The 13652-nt window shown below is 45.2% G+C and overlaps 1 protein-coding gene across 1 annotated transcript; it reads left to right on the forward strand.

The window, feature by feature from the left end:
• Positions 1-423: 423 nt before the first annotated feature.
• Positions 424-2390, forward strand: LOC120844267 (keratin-associated protein 6-2-like). The gene is made up of 2 exons (XM_040215953.2): positions 424-470; positions 1601-2390. Exons 1-2 carry the CDS (start codon positions 424-426, stop codon positions 2388-2390), a joined length of 837 nt encoding a protein of 278 aa, XP_040071887.2.
• Positions 2391-13652: the final 11262 nt, after the last annotated feature.

A 13652-nucleotide genomic window follows, 5' to 3' on the forward strand; every position in this document is an offset into this window, starting at 1 on the left:
CTAGGTTTACAGCGTCCTGTTTGTAGGAACAGGACGCTGTTCCTGCAAACAGGACGCTGTTTTTCACTTAATCTCACTGATATCTACTTTATATGAGGCGGTTAAAACTCCGCTTGATATAAAAACTCGGGCTTTATCGTTGGTAACGTCTTTCGAGAGGTCTTACTTTGTGGTTGAGGGGAGCTGGTAGCGGCAGGCATTAACGACGAGCCGCGAAAAAGCCATCTTAAAGGGGGGAGGGTGGCTGCAATCCACTTGAGTGCTCGGACGTAAAATTTATAACCGAGGCTTAATATAATTTTTAAACAGTGAATCTAGGTTTATGGGGTTTTATGTATGCCGTACGTCGCGCACAAAATGCTTCCGGGTGCTTTGTTTTGTCGGAGAAGGTTCCTTCGGCGTGTGAGTCTTGGTTGAGTTGAAATGGCTGCCGTGAGCCGCATGATTCTAGCGAACTGGAGTGGGGCACGGTCTGTCGCGGTTTATTGTTATGGGCTACAGCGTATAAGAAACCGCGTCCAAAAAAACGAACGACATCCTATTTTAACGGCAGCCTGTCGTTTTGGTGTCCAAGATGTCGTAACTGTATGCGACCTTTCCTAACGGTTCTCCGCCGGTCGTAGCTGTGTGCACAACGTGTCCTAAACGAGCTACCGCTTGTCCTCACGGGCTTCCAATCTTAGTAACTATCGGACCGGATTACAACTTCTCGTGTCGAACTACAACTCCTGGTATCGGACTACAACTTCTCGTATCGGACTACAACAGCTGGTATCGGAGTAGAACTAATCGTATCGGACTACAGCCTTACGTATCGGGCTACAACTGGTCGTGTCGGGCTGCAACTTGTATTGTACTACGACTCGTCGTATCTTACTACAACTCGTCACTATAAATAGTGATAGTAAATCGTCAATTATAAATCAGCGTAGAGGGCTATAAATCACAATAGAGGACTATGAATTGTCGTAAAAACTATAAATCGTCGTAAATGGCTATAAATCGCCGTGAATGACTACAGCTAGGGCTGGCCACTTGATCGATGAACCTACCTCTTATTGGATTAATGATTTAATCGCGATTAATTTTTATAGGAAAGAAAAATTCTACGCTTTCACCACGCACACCTGGACGAGTACACCCGTAGGAATGCAAACTTCATGACGAAATTTGACCTAATGTAAATTGTAGGGACCAGATTGTTAACTCCAAACTAGTGCGGAAGTTCTACGTGTCCCAGCCAATTCTACGCGGTGCGAGTGTCGCTTTAGCGCGGCAGAGACGGCCGCGAACAGTCAAAGGAGTTCGCTATTGCCGGACTTTGCCTCTACAGCTGAAGTAATCATTTGTGAGTGTGTCTTTTGACTGCTCTCAACTACGTATCAGTTTTAAAGTCCGAAATTGTTCATTGCGCCGTTTTTCACATATCCAGCAAAGGCAAAGGATGTAATTTTGACTTTTCTTTTTTTAAATTATGCGTTGAATGGAAGGAAACAGATGAATCGGTTAAAGGGCGTCGGTTAATCGGGTTACAATTCTGAATCGACGCCCAGCCCTAACTATACGACCTGTCCAAAAAGGCATGGTTGTAGTCCGTTAGAACTGGCTGTAGTCCGTTAGGACTGGTCGTAGCCCGTGGCGGGCTATACGGCCTGTACTACGGCCTGTACTACGGCCTGTACTACGGCCTGTACTACGGCCTGTACTACGGCCTGTACTACGGCCTGTACTACGGCCTGTACTACGGCCTGTACTACGGCCTGTGCTACGGCCTGTGCTACGGCCTGTGCTACGGCCTGTGCTACGGCCTGTGCTACGGCCTGTGCTACGGCCTGTGCTACGGCCTGTGCTACGGCCTGTGCTACGGCCTGTGCTACGGCCTGTGCTACGGCCTGTGCTACGGCCTGTACTACGGCCTGTACTACGGCCTGTGCTACGGCCTGTGCTACGGCCTGTGCTACGGCCTGTGCTACGGCCTGTGCTACGGCCTGTGCGACGGCCTGTGCTACGGCCTGTGCGACGGCCTGTGCTACGGCCTGTGCTACGGCTTGTGCTACGGCCTTTACTACGGCCTGTGCTACGGCTTGTGCTACGGCCTTTACTACGGCCTTTACTACGGCCTTTACTACGGCCTGTGCTACGGCCTGTGCTACGGCCTGTGCTACGGCCTGTGCTACGGCCTGTGCTACGGCCTGTGCTACGGCCTGTGCTACGGCCTGTGCTACGGCCTGTGCTACGGCCTGTGCTACGGCCTGTGCTACGGCCTGTGCTACGGCCTGTACTACGGCCTGTCCTACGGCCTGTACTACGGCCTGTACTGTTTGTCCTTGCGGGCTTCAACTGTTTGCGGAGGATTTGAGTTTAGTTGCAAGAAAGAAGAGCCAAAATGACTGATGCTGCTGTTGTGTTGATTGGCTATTTGGTTGCCAAGGAAACAAATTGCAAAGAGACGAGACAAATGAGTAAGCGTTGGCTCGTATTATCCCCCGTCCCTTATATTCGCTGGGAAGTCAACCAGCTATATGTGGTCAGAATCGTCACGAGTAGCTCGTCTGTATACCCAGGCGCGGCTGTGGCCCCCCACCGCAGCGGAGCAGCTGCTGTGGGCACGGCACCCTTCAGACGACTGCAGTCACGTGATTGCTGCGCCATTTGCGCCAAACTACCCCGAAAAGGGCCTACCCCTCTACATCCTGCTACATTGTGCCCAGATGTGAGGAACTTGCGCCGACATTGCGCCAAAACCTCGATTCGACTTTATTAATGTTCAAAATATAATGGGAAGTTTTCATAGACCTCGTTTCACCCTCCGCTAGGCCCTCCGCAACGAGAAGCCGCTACTGCGCCTCCGCGCCCATGGCCTTGACTGTAGAGTTCCGGGTATCGTTGCAGGACAGCGGAAACGATCTACGAAAACTGCCGAATGGCTCAGGCCCCGCTACACGTCTCGATCGTCCTGGTAGGCTGGTGTGCAAATTTTCGGGATGTTCGATTTCAGCCGCAAAATAGTGTACTATCTTATTTTATGTTTCTGTCAGTGCCAACCCCTGACAGTACTCGGAAGTTTCCCGACATCTTGTGTTCTTTGCTTTGGCGTGTAAGTTAGCTTCGTTGAGTGCGCTTCCCACCGCGCTGTTGTATAGTGCAGTGAAGCGGCTACCGTGAAGCAGACTTAGGAAGCAATCCGTTAAAAGTAACGGATTAGTTTTTAAGTAGTTTTGTAATTTCCACGCTACTTTTTTGTGGCTGTAATTACTCGTTACTTTTGTGAAAAAATATGAACATAATACAGAAACGGGAGCAATGTGAGCGGGCAATTCAGCAGCACTAAGATAACGAGTTCAACAAAAGTGACAACGCAATGAAAGGTAGAACAACCGTAAAGGAAACACTAGAGCCACTAGAAAATTGTGCGAGGCATGTACAGATGTCAGCTTACAAGTGAACGGAGTGTACCCACATTGTTTCTCTTAAATAGAACATTTTATTTTTACAAGGGCTACTATAATGCGGGCATACGAGAAATTGAAAGTAAAGTGTTGCGAAGCATTTTTGAAGACGTCAAAATTGTTTCTATTGGTTTCTTGGTAATGTGTATACGGGAAAAGTAACGTGGAAGTAATGCGTAACGTAATGAGTAAAATACCCCGTTACTTTTCAGCGAAAGTAATTTGTACCAGTAATCCTTTACGTTTGAGGCTCGGTAACTTGTAGCTGCAAACCATTACATTTTTCAAATAACGGCCACAAGTCTGCCGCAAAGTAAGCATCGCCATTTTGCTTATTTGGCTTCGCCGCAGTGCATCTGAGTGCTAAAGGAAAGGCATTCCACACAGCGGGACGTTTAACACGCGAGCGGCATATTAGAAAAAAAAGGAACTCCGTGAGTGTTAATGTAACAACTCTTAGTTGCAGTAGAAATTTCTTAATTAAACTGGGGCCATTATTTGTGAGAAAAAAAACTTCGGTATTCTGGCGTTGTATTTTCAAAATTCAGGATTTAGCGAGGTTACTCGCAAGAAGATTCATATGAACTGCTGGATAGGTTTATTTTTATTTGAACTCCGTTGTTTAGTTGTCACATTTATGTTTTATTCGTTCGAAGTGCAGTAGATATAATAAATTTAAAAAAAAAATAAGGTGAAGCTGGGGATGAAACCTTGGGAAAAACTTTAACGAGTTTGGCTGGATTGTTTTAAGAAGACATACTTATCGTTCACGTGCCGATCTTTTTTATTATCAGGTTCTACATACAAATTGTCACTGATTTTCCGAACGTGTCGACAAGAGGTTTTCTTTTGTATTTAAGAATTTCTTTGTTATTGCGACCTTTAGAACCCGAAGAAAACATCAATTTGTGCGCTCGAGATTGGTTTAACATGATTTTAGGGGAATGTAGTGTGGTTTACATTTTATTCCGTACCTAAAATAGCTGCTCACAGCAGTTCATACGGTCCCTCATCGATCAGCATCTTGTTGCCATCCCTAGTGCTTCTATGTGGCACTAAACAGCTAGTTCTGTGTGTGAGGAGATCAATCCTGCCGTTGCGCAGAAGGATGAAGGAACGCACGAATCTTAAAGGGGCCCTGAAATCGATTCTGAGATCGTTCTTTTGTGGTGACAACTCAATCTAGAGGCTCTAAGCATCCCAACAAACACGAAATTACAATCGTGCGTAGCTTTTTTCCTCGTTAAAAAAGGCGTTCAAAGATCGCGGCACACCCAGTTTGGGAAAAAGTTTCTTCCCAGTGAAGGGGTCGACGAAGGGCGACTGTCGACGAGTTGCAAGTGGTGGCTTCGCCCGTGGCGAAAAAGATGTCTCATCTGAATGTGTGCCTATCAAACTCTCTTGGAAACGTGTTACAATAAAATCTTTAGGAATGTATTCCGCGAGAAAAGAGTCGACATGTTTTTCTATTTCCCTTAGATGAATAGGCAGTTCTGTAGTATAGAACTTGATATATATGGGAAGTAACAGATTTAAAAAAAAATATACGGTCAAAAACCTTTTTCAAAAATGACTTCAGTGCCCCTTTAGCATATAATATTAACAGTGGTATTAATAAAAAAAAATTACACGGGTACACTTAAAACTGGTTACGTGTAGGAGGGCGAACGCCACTCTAGAACGACTTACATGACCACTTCTAGGTCAACCTTTAGGACGGCGTCAAGAAAACATCCTTCGCGACGTCTAGGACGACGCGAAAGACAGCTTCGTCTTTGAGCATACGATTGAGCGGCGCGTGCCGCGCAATCGCGTTTTCATTGCCATTTACTTTTTTCGCTCAGTGGGACGAGTAAGGCTTTCGCCTTAAAATTGAATTGTAAGCTTTTCCTCCAAAGGTGCTTTTTGCTGTTCCACTAAGGGCGTTCGGCTGCTCCAAAAGGTGCTACAAAATGACTCGGGTCAGTCGCATCGCTGCATGCAGTCTGCGCGAGTGGGCAGAGTTTCACCGGGGGCCCGCCGCCACACCCTCCACCCAGTGTTGCCTCCTCCACCCAGTGTTGCCTGGTCGGAGTGAAGAATCCCAGGAGCGCGGCCGTCCTCTGTCTGTTGCCTAGCGACGTCGCCTCGCTTTCCGCCGCTTCCGTCCGAGACCGGATATTGTCTAATCCCAATGGAAAAAAAGGTTCCCTGGGCGAAAGTGCCGTTGAAAAAGAGGGACGGCTCTTCTTTTTCCTCGAAGGGGAGAGGAGGACGCGCAACACGGTGGCGGTTTCTCTCCGCCGGAAGTACGTCGTTGCGTCAACCGGATGTGGCCACTGATTGCTCGGGTTATCCGAGCCCGGCTTCGGTTGTCCCTGAAATCTGATCTTCGCGTCACGTCGATTTGAAATTGGTATCGCGACTATACGTGATTGAGCCGTTCGGAGCTTTGGATCCCTCCAAGGTAGTCATGTGCTATACGATTCTGTCACGTAAGAGTTGTATGGGAAAGGTGCGATCTTCGCTTATCATTCTGTCTGATATCATCTCTGATAGTTTCATGCTCAATTTTCGTTGAAATCTTCTATGTACATTTTGTGTGTGAAAACTCGACTTTTTTCCTTCTTTTTCACAGGCCGCGAGGTTGATTGGGGCGACACGCCTGTTATGGGGTAATTATCATTAGAGAGTTCTAGAATGGGGTCTCCAACGCATTGGGTCCCCTCAACAAGCGTGTGGGTCCCCCAGACAGCTTGGGGCGTCGCAGTGCGCAAGCGCAGATGTTACGCGCATGCGCAGTGGTAAGCCCCATGCTGCCTGGGGGACCCGAAGGGTTGGGTCCTCTATCCTAAAACTCCGTAGCGTTTCATCTAATTAACCTAGATGTTTGTGATCGCGTCTTAGCTATATGCTTCCTTAAAGCGCTGTTCCAGTCAATATTTTTGAAGTTGGGATCACGACTGTTTTTAGCTAAGGCAGTGTTCCTGAATTACAAGGCATATTATATATTTTTTTTCTCGATATTGGGTGTAGTTTTATGTATATCACGGCGCGAAGTTTAATTTCAGGCGTCTACGGACAACCTGAAACTATCTGCTAAAGGAATGGCATCACTGTTCATCAGCCATACTGCCGCGACGTGACGTCACGAGGGTACCTTGCCAGTGTTGCTGGACTCAAAGCTTAACCCGGTTGTCGACCGCTAAAGAGCAGTTGGGCGCATCTTTAAAATCAGTTTTAGTGCAGTACGCGGCTTCACTTTGACGTGATATTTTCGGCCGTGATCATATTTCGTGCCACTAAAACGATGCCACTCATTTATTTTCTCTGTGTTTTCGACCGGAGTTGCCGCATAGGAACTGCAAGAGTCTGTAGTCCTTAACTTGTTTTTCGTTTCCGCCGAAATGAACCGGATCCGTGGATTTGCGGAGACATCTTTAATCCGTCGTTTCTCGGCGAAACCAATTATGAAACAAGAGGGACGTTGACTCTCTGGATGATACGTCGTACAGGATGTTGCTGAAGCTTAATTTCGCGGTCCTGAACTTGGCTAATAAGGAGACGTCTGTTAGCACGTGACGCTTGCGTCACGCCGGGTGGTTGGTAAGGCTATTCCTGCGGCCTCTGCCAGTGTACATTACGAAATATCGACGTCGCGCCTTTCGGGAAACGTTATAGCTGCCGTCACCAGCGGCTGCTGGTTTACGTAAGTTGGCTGTTGTAATGGCGCCTTCTATAGGAATCGCTAATTGCTTTCGATACTCCGGGGAATTTTCCTGTTTATTCGCGCACGAGGTTTCTCTGGGTGAATTCCGGCTCGCGTGCAATAACAACTCGGCAGGTTTATCTGACAGCCGAGAAAGAAAGGGTTAGCAGAAAGTTCAAATGGTTTTCTTCGCGTGACCGCATGTCGTAAATACCGACGCGGATGAATTTGTTGATGCTTTGGGGGGGGTGCGGTTTCTGGAACGTGCATGCCACGAGGATTCACGATAACAATCGATGGACATTGAAATCACTTACGACCAGGGATGGGCAGTATTTCAAATACAAGTATTTGAAATACGTATTTAAAATACTTTGTGTATTTTGCATTTGTATTTAATTACAAATTGGGTAATGTATTTGACGTGTGTATTTAAATACTAAAACGTGGGTATTTCAAATACAATTGTAATTAAATACAATTTTATGGGCGAAAATACATCCCTCAAATGTATTGTCACTGTCCAGAGCAGGAAGAAAACTACGTTCTGCACTGAATGCAGTGTCTCTCAATCAAGCACAAGCGTTTAGTAACTTTGTGATTACGGTGCTAGTCCAGGCCAAGAATAGTGTCGAAATTGACGTTCACAGGCAGACCGGCTAAATACGTGCCTGTGACAACTTGTGATGCTTTCCAGCCTAATTACCACCCATATTTTTGCCTGGAGCATTCTAAATGCGCGGGTCGTCCAGATTTTCGTAACTGGTGCGAGTTGCAACTATAAAAAATTCTCTAGCTTGTGATGCGCGTCTTGGTCGTCTCGGTTCTTTGTTGGTCTATACCAAAATGTAATCGACAAAAAAACCTGCTTGAAGCTCTGTACTTTTTCACCTATTACGTCCAAGCTGATTACATTTTTTTGTGTGATTATATTTCTATTACGTTACCAGAGCCTCGCACACTAACTCCCGAGTGTGCGATGCAAAATAAAAATGAGATACCCAGAAACCTCTTGCAGGTGCCCTGACGTCGCTGACGCATATTTTGAGGAATGTATTTGGAAAAGTATTTGGAGGAGACCAAATACATTTGGTTGTATTTGTATCTTGTAATTAAATGCTTTTCTGGAAATGTAATTAGATTTGTAATTAAATACATTTTAGACGAAGTATTTTGTATTTGTATTTCGATACATATTTGGATGTATTTTGCCCATCCCTGCTTACGACGAATGCGCCTAAGTGGAAGGGTTTGTCGGCTTGTTCGCATCTGTCTGTGTGAATATGCTTAAAATTTGAGCGCGTTCGCTGCAGGAAAGCAGCCAACCCCTCGCATGTTCGCCGAGCTTAAGAGACGTATGGTGAAGACGGCATTCACGTAGCAGTTAATACGCTTTTATTAAAAAAAAATCTGTTTCGAATAAAAAATATTACCCCGTATGAGGTGAATGTAAGGACGCAAACGAGCTGGTTTAGATTGAACATGACATAAACCCTGAAAGTGCATGCAAAAAATGACACTAACGCTTAAAGATCTCGACACAAACTTTAAAAGGTCTCGACACGAACACTAAAAGGTCTCGAGACCTTTTAGTCTGTCGTGTCGTTTTTTGCCTGAAGTTTCGGGTTTTTTTTGTGTCACGTTCACCCGATATATCCATATTCTCGTTGTATATCAATATCTTTGTTGTATTATCTTCGTTGTATACATTTCTTCGTTATACCTAGATCTTCCTCGTTTTATTCATATCTTCTTCGTTTTATTCATATCGTTGGTATTTTCACATCTTCGCTATATTCATTTGTTTATGCGGCTTCGTAATATCAATTTCTCAGTTCCCAGTATGTTCGTCGTATCCATCTCTTCGCTGTAGCGATGTTTTCGGTATATGTTTATCTTCGCTATATCCTTATCTTCGCTTTTTTTTTTTTAGATTTGCTCACTGAACTTGAACAGTCAGTGTCGGACCTCGTTTAACCCAATGTTCATCGAAGCTACGAGCCCGGAATATTCTGTTCTCATCTCGAGGGTTCTGTGCACAGCATGCCTAGTACATATGGACTCTTGCTCTCCAGGCGATCTTGAATAAACAAACAGAGCATGGTCACGTGGATGGAAGCTTTTCTGGCGATTGGTCCAGATGTCGCGGAACAGTGCGAGCGGTAGTGAGAGTAAGACCAGCTTCGATCGCAGGTTCAAAGATGCATACACAGAAGTGGAACTCTCATTCTTGATGGAGACCTCTTCGGATTGCTTCGACGCTCGTCGAAAAGAAAGGCCCTATTGAAACTGCAAAATCAATACACTGAATGGGAAGAACAATCTCTTTTTATACTATTTTTGTTTCGCTTTTATTTCGTTTTATTTCCTTTTACCAGTTGGAACTACTTAAACGGGCTGCGGAGCTGAGGAAACGTGCGGAGTCATCGGAATGTTGTGTGGCTTTTGAGATCGTAGGGCTTCGGGGACATAAAACTTCAAGTGCCTGAAGCGTTTCCACCTCCCATAGCTCGTGCATGGGAAGGACCTTCCTTGCAACACCTTTCTTTTCCTTCTGCCATTTTTTTTTTTTCTTAAGGGGGAGAGGCTTTTTGAAGTCTCGTCTCCCTCTGTATCTTTTTCCTGTTTGTCTCTCTCCTTCCCGAGCTAAGAGCGACTAGTGAAATTCGCTTTGCTGACTTCGGGATATTCCTTCGCGGAGTGCGAAGTAATGATAACAGTTTTATATGGTATGAAATCCTTCTATTGCTTTTCGGAGTACGCATTCTCTACTTAAGACAGATATATTTTCCTCGTAAGTCTTAAAGAATGAATTCCAGACCACCTGACCCGCCGTTCTTCCTTAGGTCAGCGACCGCCGTGATATGTCTTGCAAATCGCCGTGTTGCCAGCTTGCGGCGACACTCTGGGAATGAGCCAGTGAGCCGATGCCGACGGCAGCGACCTTCTGAGTCACTCTCGACTGTTATTCTCCTGCTCTGTGGACGCTTATTCCCAAGTCAACGATACCGCGCCGTTTTTTTCCAAGGTCGCCTGCGAGGAGCAGCTTCGCTTCGTCTGCCAGAACAATGAATTCAGTTGAACCGATTCCGTCGGAAGTGGTTCGTCGAAAGTGTGTGCTCAGTTGGCGCGTATAATATCCTTTTGATTTTTCCAAAATCTTTATCACATGTTGACTCTCCCGGACAAGCGCACCTGTGAATTAAGAAAAAAAAAAAAAAAGACTGCGTTAGTTAACGTGCATTTTTCTGTTTTATATCCTTGGGAAAAAATGTTCAGATGGAGGCATGTTGCTGCAATTCATCGTCGAACAAAAATCCGCGTCAAGCGATACTGGTATTTACGTAAAGAACTACAGTAAAAAAAACGTCCGATACCTCGCGGAGCATTACTAATTTACCCCTTTATGTGCTAAAATAATATATGTGCAGTTACATTTATATAAGCTAACTGTTATTTTACCAAGACTGTAGGTTTCGAACGCCGAAATCATCGTTCCCGTTCCCCCGACAACCAAATCTTATAAGGGCTACTTCGTGCAGCGTATGAACGATGCGCAAATTGTGATCTTTTTTTAGTCTGTCTGTGAGCATAGCATTTTGTTAATCAGTAGCAGTACTAACTGTTAGAGCAAGTTAAATGTCGTACAAAGCTCGCCGTCGGACAAGCTCGCCGTCGGACAAAGCTCGCCGTCGTACAAAGCTCGCCGTCGTACAAAGCTCGCCGTCGTACAAAGCTCGCCGTCGTACAAAGCTCGCCGTCGTACAAAGCTCGCCGTCGTACAAAGCTCGCCGTCGTACAAAGCTCGCCGTCGTACAAAGCTCGCCGTCGTACAAAGCTCGCCGTCGTACAAAGCTCGCCGTCGTACAAAGCTCGCCGTCTGACAAAGCTCGCCGTCGGACAAAGCTCGCTGTGAGAAAAAAATATAGCTGCCAGATAAATCTAGCTTTTTCATGCGTCCAGCGCTCGTACAAAAGCAGCTCTCAAACGAAACTCTCTGTCGCATGCATTAACGCATAAGGCAGCTTAATTCTCTCACGCGGCTGTCGAGTGTTGTTTCAATGACATAGAACAACATTCCTTTGCCAACGAATATCGAACGGGCAATTCGGGACCGTGAGATACCTCTATTTTATGGACATTTAAAACTGCATTTCAAAATTAAAAAGATACCGTTTTAGCCTTTCATAAAGCGCACCGACAAGAAAGATGTAGGTCGCCATGAGCGCGGGGATTAGAATTTAAAATCCTCGAACACATGCTTTATGCCTGTTTTACCTTTACTCTCTTTTTTTTTTTTTTTTTTCGATTTAAGTGCGTATTTTTATTGTGCTCCTAACCTGTATCATGACCGCTTATTCTTCGTGACTTCGCTTCGAACGATGATCTATACGCTCTGCACGCGCGATTGATTAATGATCTCGTTGAGTTCTGCTAGCAATTTTAAAAGGGAAAACAAAAAAGCTTAAATGAAGTACATAGAAGCTCCTCTCTGCAAATGTGTCTAAATTTGGCAATTAAATGGGATCCTCAGTCGTTAGCGAATTTGCAGCGTAATTGATTGCGGCGCGAATGGCGCGCCTCTCAACTAAAACCGCGAGATGGTGTCGAGGAGGAAGAACAAAAATATGAGAAGTTCGGCGACCGTGTCGTCACCTTGGCCATCTCGAGTTCTTCGGGTCAAAAGCCGTTCACTTTTTCTTTGTATTGCGTCAGATGTTTTGTAATCCGCGGCCCTTCGATTCGATTTCGATTTGAAGCCTCTTTATACCGCGTTCCAACTAGAATTCGCTCCTTGAATACATTTTCGGTTCTGTTGGATAGTTTGTGTCTCTGGTCTCCGTCTTTTGCCTTAGCTCCGCGGAGTCTTCGTAATTATCTACAAACGGCACTCTTGACGAAGCACCTTTTGTGGGGTCAAACATGAACTGTTCATCATATCTTCATCACGGGTTGCTGGAGATGGTTTGAGGGTGTGATTTGAATGCTGGGGAAAATCGCGCTAGTTGAATGAAAGAAGATATCGCTGAAAATACTGTGTTTCTTAGACTGCCTGCTCGATTTGGCACCTCTGCAGCATTTGACGTCGATCGCTTCACTGGAGAGCGCAGGAAAATGGGAAATCTTTGTTTGTAGAGATAGCGCGCCGGAAAGTGTGGGTATTGCGAAAAGATGTTTATTTTGGATAGCCCAGAATTTAAGTGCGAAGTGCATTCGTTCCGCTTACTTTTGTTTATTTGTGTTCCGGTAAACAGAAACTCGCTGCGCTTTGAAATTCCACCTGCTGAAACCAACCACTCTGACGTAACTTTCCTTGAAACTTCAAGCTTTTTAATTACTATAAGTATACAACGTTTGAATGGGGCGTGCGGCCGTGCTGGGATCATATTCCGTAATATTTCGAGCGTAGATGCGGTTCTAACGTATCATCGTCTTTTCTTTCTTTTCGTATATTTTTATATGCGGTTTGTCCGGAGGGTAAGGGAGTAAGTTTTCATTAGCAAGCTATGTTGCAGTCTCAAGCATGCAGCGCATGTTCTGCGGTGTAACCGTATGTGCCTCGAATTTCGATATGTGACGTATCACTCGAAACAAGGGCAGAGTCTGTAAAGGCAGAATTTTGAGAATTCCGATTAAATTAGGAAAAAAAAAAAACGTAAAAAAAAAACAAGACTAGAAAACTAAATTTTTGAAACACTGCGTGCAAATGATGCACTTTAATTTTTCTGGTTTCCTTTGCGAATTTGTCACATTATTACCTAACGCAAAAAACTCAATTTCATTTATTTATTACCTAACCAGGCCTTAAGGGCCTGGTTAGGGCATTACATAAAGGGGGGGGGGGGGATATACACATGTTATACAAACAAGAAAAGCTAATTAATACATCAAGGTCAAGCTCATTAATCGTACATACTGGCAAAAAAATACTAATAACGAGAAAAATGAATCCGTAAGCTTGACAGAAATACTTCTGGGTCCACGATGGTGACGATGGAGGATGGTATACGCTGTTCCAGTCGGAGATGGCTTGAGGAAGGAAAGACTGATTGAATGCGTTTGTGGAACCGGAAACAGGTTTGATTGTGCAGGAGTTGTTAAGACGAGAAGATGTTCTGTCAGGAGGTGATAACAAATAGTTCTTGAGGTCGGGGCAATGATAGTAGACTTTATGAACAAGACAGAGGCGAGAGAGTTTCCTGCGGAGCTGCAAAAAAGACAAGGTTAGTTGACTTTTTAACGCGAATACACCGACAGAAAAATCGTAGGTGGTCAAGATGAAACGAGCGGCCCGGTTTCGCACTGCTTCCAGGTGGTTGATGAGGTAGGCCATGATGGGGACTCCAGATGGAAGCTGCATATTCTAATTTTGGTTTGATGAACGTGTCGTACGCCATTTTGTGGACGAGTGGAGGAGCACTGCGCAAGTTACGTCGGATGAAGCCTAGAGTTCTCGATGAGTCAGCATGCATGTATGGCTTCAATGTGGTTATTGCATGAGAGGTCTGATGTTA

Source organism: Ixodes scapularis, unplaced genomic scaffold, assembly GCF_016920785.2.
Source record: "Ixodes scapularis isolate PalLabHiFi unplaced genomic scaffold, ASM1692078v2 PGA_scaffold11__112_contigs__length_91849675, whole genome shotgun sequence".
In the NCBI taxonomy this organism is placed as follows: Eukaryota; Metazoa; Arthropoda; class Arachnida; order Ixodida; family Ixodidae; genus Ixodes; species Ixodes scapularis.

What these genes read in the sequence shown, in the direction of transcription:
- LOC120844267 (XM_040215953.2), top strand. Translation starts at nt 424, where the DNA reads ATGGCTGCCGTGAGCCGCATGATTCTAGCGAACTGGAGTGGGGCACG. An exon ending in GCGAACTGGAGTGGGGCACG is followed by an intron (nt 471 to 1,600) that starts GTCTGTCGCGGT and finishes GTAGTCCGTTAG; the next exon opens with AACTGGCTGTAGTCCGTTAG.